This window comes from Pinus tabuliformis, chromosome X, assembly GCF_031772625.1.
Source record: "Pinus tabuliformis cultivar Carrire ecotype Pingquan chromosome X, CPIR1, whole genome shotgun sequence".
NCBI classification, from domain to species: domain Eukaryota; kingdom Viridiplantae; phylum Streptophyta; class Pinopsida; order Pinales; family Pinaceae; genus Pinus; species Pinus tabuliformis.
In genome coordinates, this window is record NC_142308.1 from 1,323,665,795 (window position 1) to 1,323,675,226 (window position 9,432).

The window sequence follows — 9,432 nt, forward strand, 5'->3', positions numbered from 1 at the left end:
ATCAATAGTATCAACATCATTCAACTACCATAATTCTGGCCAAATAACTTTGATGCATGGTAGATCAACAACATCAACATACTACCATAATTCTCGTTGGTACCTCTGACATATGTTGTATCCTTACCATAATCTCGGTTGATACTCTTGACACATGGTACATCATTAGCATCAACTAGTCACCATAATTATGGTTGTCTAACACATGGTATACAGACTACTCTTGGTTCACCATCATTCTGATCGATATTTGACACATGGTGAATCTCCAAAGGCCACACTTTATCTGAGTAATTTTGGGCCTGATGCTAAATGATCTTGATGTTGAAAGGCCACACTCTATCTGAGTAATTTTGGGCCGCTAGGACCATTGTCCTAATTCTGGTCAATATAACTGACACAAGAAGAATGAGTTTCCTCTTCTAGACCATTCTCCTTAAATTCTAGTCATATATGACACAGGGAAAATGTCAGTCCACAATGCTATCTCATCAGCACTCCCTCTCAAAGAGAGAGGCATTTTCAACAAGACCAAGTTTGTCCCTAAAGTATACAAACTTTTATTTGGATAGAGGCTTTGTAAGAATATCAACAATTTTCTCATCAGTGGAGACATACTAGAGCTTCACTGCTCCTTTCTACACCATGTCACAAATGAAGTGGTACTTGATCTCGATGTGATTTGACCTGTCATGGAAAACTGGATTTTCTGTCAAATTCACACAATTTTGATTATCACAATATATCACAGTTGGTTCTAACACCTGATCAAATAGTCTTACGAGTAACTTCTGCATCCATATTGCTTCACAACTCGCTAAGATGGCCGCAATATATTTTTTCCTCGGTAGTTATGAGTGCAACATATGTCTACTTCTTGCTCATCCACGAAATCATTGCAGAGCCCAAACTAAAGCAACCTCCAGATGTACTCTTTATGTCTTCAACACTCCCTGCCCAATCTACATCTGTATATCCCTGCAGTTGTATATCACCGTTTGAGACATATCTCAAACCATAGTCAATTGTACCACACAAATATCTCAATATATGCTTTGTTGCAATATAATGATCATGTCTCGATTCCACCTGGAACTACTCAAAGTGTTCACTGCAAAGCAAATTTTTGGCTTCGTATTAACCAAATACATCAGCGAGCCAATTAGTTTTCAATACATGAGTGGATCTACCAAATTTGACTCGGGGTCTCCCAGCTTTCTTAGATTTGTCAACATGGGAGCCGCCATTTATATACAATCCTTCATTCCAAACATCTACATGATCTTGATAATATATTTTCCTTGACCAAGAAAGATTTTGTCAGGCTTCTGCCATACTTCTAGCCCCAAATAGTAGTGCATCAACCCAAGATTCTTCATATCAAATTCAAAGGCCACCTACTTCTTACATCGAATAATGAGATGCTCCACACCTGTTAGAAATAAGTTATCAACATACAATAATAGAATCACATGTTCACTTTTCTCAACTTGAAGTACAAGTTTGGATCAACATCACTTTTGGAGAAACCATGTCTTATCATGTAGCTGTCAATTCGGGAGTACCAGGCTCTAGGTGCTTACCTAAGTCCATACAACGCTTTCTTCAATCTGTAAATGTAAGACTCTCTTCCATGAATCTCAAAACCTTGAGGTTGTTCTATGTAAACTTCTTCCTCAATCACATCATTGAGGAAAGTAGTCTTTACATCCATCTGATGTAAGTCCCAACCCATAGAAGAAGCAATAGAAGTAATAGATTTAATGGTAGTGTACTTGGCAGCCGGAGTAAAGGTCTCATCATAGTCCTCTCCCTCTTTCTAGAAGAACCCTCTAGCCACAAATCTTGCCTTGTATTTGTCAATACCACCATCCACTACATGCTTGGTCTTCAATATCCCCATTTGGAAGTTACCACAGGCTTTCCTTCAAGTCTCAACACAAATCTCCCATACATGATTCTTCATAATCAATTGGTATTCTTCCAACAACGCATCCTTCTAAACTTGTTGGATGGCTACTTCTTCAAAAGTGGAAGGTTCAAAATCAATAAGATTAGTCATTAATGTTGCATATCCAAAATACCTCTTAGTTCTCTTGTTTCCCTTGAAGGTGCCATGTGGTGTTGCATATCCTTCTGCTTCCTGCAAAGTGGATCTTAGCCAAGCTATCCTTTTCTTGTTTTCAGGAACTAGGTCCATTGGATCACTAGGCCCTTCAGCCTCTTCTTCATGATCTACAGGATGTTTTGAAGAATTTGATGGACCAGAACCTTCTTCTTTGGGAGCTTCATGTTCTTCGTCCTCATTAGAGTCCATGGGAACTTCCTTAGATTTCCAATAAGCAATATTTTCATCAATGGTCACATCCCTGCTAACTTCAACTTGTTTTTTTATTGGAACATAGGTTCTATAGGCCTTTGGTGACTCACTATATCCAACTAATATTCCTTTCTTTCTTGAAGGATTTAGCTTCTTTCTTTTATATTTAGGTACTTGGATATAAACAGGACAACCAAATATTCTCAAATGACCAACCTAAGGTTTCTTTCGAATGAACATTTCTTTGGGAGTATTGTCTTCCAAAATCGATGAGGACCTCTATTTTGAATGTGGACAACCATCGTAGATGCTTCACTCCATAGAAACATAGGAAAGTCTTGATCATGCATCATTTTCTTAACACATTCTTTCATGGTTCTATTCTTTCTTTTAGCAACTCCATTTTTCTGTGGACTATAAGGGACTATCAACTCTCTCTTAATTCCAACTTCTTTACAAAAGGAAATGAGCTCCTTGGAGGTATATTCTGCTCCATTATCAGGTCTCAAGATCATGATTTTCTTTCCCTTCAAGTTTTATACTTCAGCCTTAAATTCCTAAATTTTGTCAAAGACTTCATCCTTTGTCTTCATGAAGTAATCCCATGTCTTGCGAGAGAAATCATCAATAGAGGTTACATAGTACAAAGAGCCTCCAAGAGATTTCATTGGCATCATGCCACATAAATCAGAATGGACTAGATCTAGAGTTTCCTTGGATCTACTATCCCTGCTTGGAAAAGGCTTCTTGACATTCTTCCCAAGTGCATCTCCTTTACATAATTCTTCATGTTATATCTGCAAATCTGGAACACCTAAAACCATTTGTTTTAAAGTAGGCAAAGCTCGATAGTGAAGGTGTGCATGTCTTCTATGCCAAAGTTCACATGGATTGATGTCATTATGTACTAATGCTTGAGCAGGGTGTTTCAAGAGTCTATACAACCTTCGTTCATGAACTCCAATTACTCCAGTAGAATCTATACTAGAGCCTTTGGGCCAAACAAGAACTGTGCCATCAACAAATGCTACTCTATGTCTTTTATCTTCCAAGCATGAATACAAATCAAATTCTTTTTCAAACCTGGTACATATAATATGTTGCTAAGATGAGCATTTACACCTAATTCCATTTCAATAGAAATCTTCCCAACACCTTTTATTGCATAACTATTGTTGTCTCCAAGTTCCACCTTTTCAGATAATCTTATTTCCATTAGACTAGTGAGGTTGTCATGATCTCTCGTCATGTGTCTCAAGCAACCACTATCTACTGGCCAAAAATCATTGCTATCTACAATAGAACCTGTAAAAGCAGAAAAATAGAAGAAGTCTTTGGTCCCTGAATCTTCATTCTTAGGTTTCTTTGGAAGTTCATCCATGTCTGTTGTGGTAGCGTGTTGTTTTCCCTTTCTTTTTCTATCATTCAATATTTTAGGACAATCGATTCTATAATGACCAAATTTATGACAATGATAGCATCGAACCTTTGACATATTTTTCTTCCCTTGAGGAGCAAGCCTTCTTCCTTTAGGTCTTCTACCTTCATTTCTTCTTTGGAACCAAAACTTATTTCTTCCTCCAGCCTTCTTGAAATGTGTTGCATATGCTTGAGAGTCACCTTCATCAGATCTTTGAATCTTTCCTTTTGATATGACCCTTGATTCTTCTTGAGTACATGCAGTCCATAGTTCTTCAAACTTTGGGACTTCTTTTTTGGCACATATACCTGATACAAATGAGTCCCATGAATTTGGTAAACTATTAAGTGTAGTAGTCACTAATTCTTTTTCAAAAACGACTTCATCAATTACTTGAAGTTGATCTCTTAGTTGAGAAATCTTCATGAAATATGAGGCTATAGTATCATTTCTTGTCATCTTAACATCACAGTGCTCATTCTTCAAATTCATTGCTTGACCAACGTTATTGATAATGTATAATCCAACTAGGGCATCATACATCTGCTTTGAAGATTCAAGATTTGCAACATAAGGAATCAAGTGATCTCTAATAGAGTCCACAATGATGCTTCTAGTTGTGATGTCATCCTTCTCATATTTTGTTTTCCCTTCATCATCTGAATCATCATCTGCAGGTTTAGTAACCTTACCTTTCACAATACCTAGGAGTTCATTCTTTGCAAGAATAAGGTCAATTCTTGTCTTCCAAGCCTTGAAATTTGTAGCTTCTTTCACTTTGTTCTCAGACTTCATAGAGGAACCCATAGTCATAGATTGTAGAAGTATATTTTCTTCAATGTGCTTCCCTTTACCAAAGCTTTTCAAGAGTGATCTCAATGCCCTGTTTTTCACCAAAGCTTTGATACCATGTTGATTTTTCAAGTGCAATATATACAAGCACAAATTTCTGAAATATTGATAATTACTTCTAATGATGTAGATCTTCTTTTAACAATTCTAGTTTATCATTAAACAATTACACTTCATAAATTCAACCATTAAAGCATAAGGACGGGAGAGATTACAATGCACAAAAAGAACACAAGATTTACCCTGCGAAAACCCACTTGGGGGGAAACCCCATCAACATTTTCTTTAGATAAATTCTTTGTTCAACAAGAGATACATCTAATGTCGCTAATCAACTATGAGATAAAACAAACCAACAAAGCTATGGTCAAACTTGGTCAAACATCCCTTTAGTCAAGTCAAATCAAACTTTTGCCCTTCAACTTTGGTCCTCTCTAATCTTCCTAGGCCAAACATTAATTCTACTATTTTTTGGCTTGACCCATGGGGCATTTGAATCTTAAATGTCATGGTTACCAGAAGAATCATTCGGCCTAGGAAGATCAAAGAGGACCATATCAATTTTATTCCTAGGGACAATTTTTATTTTTATCATTGATTCTCATCTAGATATAATTATTACACCAAATATAACTATTTTTTATAAGTTAGAGCCTTGAACCCATGCACTCGGGGAAACAAATTGTTCACTATTCATCTTCTCATAAAACTAAATGATTTTTTAGTGTGATATAAATAATAATTTTTCAGTATAAAATTATTATTTCATATTTTAAAGATAATATAGTTTTGCAATAAAATTATTATTTCATATTTTAAAGATAATATAGTTTTGCAATAAAAGTTAAGATGGTTTAATTTTAATTTTATTAAAAAATAATTTATTTCTTTTGTAATGTTAAAGAGTAATTTTTTTATTAAATAGAATAATTTGAAAATCATTTTATCAAATAAAACAATTTGAAAATAAAAAACTCCTATATATAGCAATGGTTTGTGGCTAGAAGATTGTCAGTAGTGATTTCTGATATAGAACAATTTGATTTGGTCCTCTCTGCTCTTCCTAGGCTGAATGTTTCTTCTGCCAACTATCATTTTTTTTTGGCTTAACTCATAGGGCATTTGAATCTTATTGTCATAAATATTTCATAACATGACAATCACTAATTAAACTCCATGGTAAACAATTTGACAAATTATGGTTGATAAAATTGTAGTTATACATTTTGCATTGTTTAAACTTAATTTTTAATATATAAATTGATTTAATCACTAAATTGTTTTACTTATGTAATATCAATTATTAAAATTTATAATTTCAGAATTTCTTATTAAAAAAATCGCTGAAAATAACCAAAAAAACTCTATTGGTTACACTACGTTGTTGTTTAAAACATATTATTCAACTAAAATGTGTACGGTAACGCTACATTCCTTGGCCTTCTGAATGCGTTCACTGACTTGGGACTTCTACACGTATCCTCCAAAGGGAATCATTACACGGACTTCCATAAATCTCGTTAATAAACTCAATAATACCAGATTTATGGAAGCTTGTTAAATCTAGCGTTAAACACAATTCTGCATCACAGAAATCACCCAGTATCTCCCTGTCAGAGTGATCATAGCATGATATGAACCCTGACGGTTCAAAGATGTCACAGGTGAAATTAAATCATTTATTATGTCATATAGCATGAGCTGAATCCCGATGGTTCAAAGATCTCATAGGTGAATCTAACTAATTTGTTATGTACAAAGTCTGCTAGAATTGCAATTCTTATGTACAAAATTTACTAGAATTGCTACAGCTTCGTATGTACTCTCTGTTGCGTAATTTATATACGTATGAGAAGATAAGCTGATATATTGATTGATCCTGTGTCAGACTCAAAGAAAAGTGTTCCTAGGAGGACAGGTCAAACGGCAATTTCAAGCAGAATGGTCAAATGCCTAACCAATGTGGAAGCGTTCTCTCTCGAAGCTGCAGATCTGGAATATGTCGCCAATCATTTTAGTCGTTATATGAGGAATCCACGAGTTCAAGGAGCAATAAGGTACTTGAATGCCTTTTGAAAGAGGAGATAAGCAATTTTAATGTCTTCATCTTATAACTGCTACTTAATTCAATGAAGTTGTGAAAAGTGATGGCTTTTCAATATTAATATTCATTTGTTTCCATATCTAGCATTTCATTGTAACTGATAGTCATACATTTTACATTAGTGATTTGGGAAATAGTTGCTTAATCTATTCCTTGTTTTAAATTTTAGGTATGAATCACCTTATTGGAGATCATGGGCAGCTAGGCGAATACAGACTGCTTGGAAATATAGGAAAAGCAAGCTCATCAAGTCTCGTTTAGCTGATGTTAATGCTTCAATCCCAAATTGAAATCTTGAACTTCACCAATATAAAGAATTGACTGACAATGGATTGTTCTAACATCGATCCATTGGATAACATTCATTTTCTAGATATGATTTTGGTTCACGTCTAATTCTTTTTGCAGGTGTCCGTGCACACGATATTTTTATGCTGTTAGTTCTTTTTTTCTCAAGAAAGGAAAATCAAGTTTTCTATTAAACAAAACCAATTTACATAAGTCTGATATTGAAAATACGTTGACATGATCATGTAAATAAAGATCCCATGAACCTCACCACCCAAGACTTGGATATGTCTCATGCTAATGACAAAAAAACAAAATAGACCGTATAAACTATATACTACATCACAATAACGGAATCTTTAGATATGGATTATCTTTCACTTCATCTATGAACAGCAAGGAAAATATGAAAAACGGTAAGGGATCATGCCCAAACTTTGAAGCTCACCCATATAATAAGCTTTGTAATGTATCACGCCCATCATAGATGTGGCCCAATTTCGAATGAGCATTTGCGACAGAGTTTTGCTCCCTGTATATATATGTGCAAAAGTAACCTTTTGAAACATTTTCTTCATCTCGCTGACCCTGCACATCCAGTTGCATAATAATGAGGAGGCGAAACCAGAACAATCGTTAATCCCATCAATAGTGACTCTTGAATCACCAGATTAAAAAAACATACACAGTTTCAATATATAGCCATCTGGCACAAAAAAGTAAACCCTGAAGAAATGTAACTTCAACCCTGGAGTTTGTCCCTGTTCCGTAATTCCAACTGAATTGGTAATTTAATTCCGAAGACAACACACCGCATCCACATTCCTGTTGTTGAGCGGCACCATCAAATAAACCTGCAGGTTTCCAGACATTTAATAGATCTTAAATTTCTTTTTTGGGCCACAGGACCAAATTCCCTGAAATAAGCACAGATCTTGTTGCAATTTCTAAGTCGAAAAAGGATATTTTCAAAAATAATTGCGTTCCTGCATCGCCGTATATTCCGGAAGATAAAGAAGGGAAGTGTCCTGAAATCCATGAAATTCGACATCCATTCCTTTATCCGTGATTCCACTGACGATAAGCTCCAGCTCGCGTTTAAAGATAAGCGCTGTAAGACATTAATCCAGGTGGCAATGGCAAAAGGGCATTTGAGGAATAAATGTATTACGTTTTCATCGGAAGCATTACACATATAGCATCTGCCAGGCCCATGAAAACCCCTCTTGAAGAGATTTCTCCCAAGTGAGTATCTTTTCTTCCACGCAAACCAACCAAATAGTTTTAATTTTAAAGGCATATGCCATGACCATACTGACCTGAACCAGCACAATGACGCAGGGGCCTGTGGATAAAAAGAAATGTAATTGTAGATATCCTTCACTGATATGTTGCCCTGTATAGATCGACCACCCCACTTGAAAGAATCGAATCTGTTCCAGATTATTATGTTGTGGATTCTTGCAACATAAACTGATAAATATATATTTATTTCAAGAGGGCATTTATTTCTGGATACTGTGCAAGAAATTTCATAAGATAAAGCGATTACAAAGCAATCAGATATCCTACATCACATCATACTAACTTATATTTCTAAATTATGCCATCAATTTAAAGATTTAAATGTTATGGAATATAAACTGAAAATTTCAAGATGTTTATAATACAGGACAGCCTCAGGAAGTCCCTCAAGATCAAGTTTTGTATGAGAAGAATATTTGTATCATGCTCAGAAATAGTATGTTTTACGTTGAGCTGTTCACATTCTAAATAATTCGAATATCCATTTTATTTGTTTTGGAGTAAGAATTAAGTGGTTGATTTTGACTCTTTTTCTGTAACTATGAAGTTTCACAGAAAAGTTCCATAGCAAAAGATTTAGTTTAAAAAAAAAGCAAACTTTTTTTAGAAAACCAATTCCACAAAACGTTCTAATGCAGTTATTCCTGAAACAAATTTGTTGTCATAGGCAAATTTGAAAGAACCACATCTTTCTAATAAGTAGAGGGATCAGACTTTAATTGACGAAAGAGGTTAAAAATAGAATAGATAAACAATATATTTGTTAATTGATTGTAATGGTTTAATCCTATACAGACATCTAATATGCATCCAATGTAATCCTTAGATTCAATTCATTGGCGTGTTTCCCTGCAGCAAATGCAGTCTTTGAGGAATTGATTAAAATACTCCATGAAAATGTCCAAGTGCATTTTGAAGACTCCAGCATGGGTGTAGAGCTCCAATGCATTATGAAGAATTCTCTCATCCTGTGACACTTCTAACTTTGTGCAACCCATACCGGATAACTAATGCTTCTCCATTCTTGCACAGTGCGTGTAAATCCTCAATAAGCATGTGTTGTATGGATTTCAAACCCTGCACAACTTACGTGGAGGATAAATGACACAATACATTGATGAAAATAATTATGACTTTACACAA

At 35.0% G+C, this 9,432-nt stretch overlaps 1 protein-coding gene across 4 annotated transcripts in view; it reads left to right on the forward strand.

Annotated features, from left to right (window-relative positions):
• The window catches only part of LOC149144963 (putative cyclic nucleotide-gated ion channel 20, chloroplastic), a 481,236-nt gene extending 474,144 nt beyond the window's left edge, over nucleotides 1–7,092 (forward strand). For all 4 annotated transcript variants that reach the window (XM_089446392.1, XM_089446393.1, XM_089446390.1 and 1 more), the window contains 2 exons: nucleotides 6,481–6,649; nucleotides 6,866–7,092. In XM_089446392.1, coding sequence (XP_089302518.1) covers nucleotides 6,481–6,649; nucleotides 6,866–6,986 — 290 coding nt within the window. In that variant the 3' untranslated portion in view covers nucleotides 6,987–7,092. The remainder of the gene's footprint in view (nucleotides 1–6,480; nucleotides 6,650–6,865) is intronic.
• The last annotated feature ends 2,340 nt before the right edge of the window (nucleotides 7,093–9,432 follow it).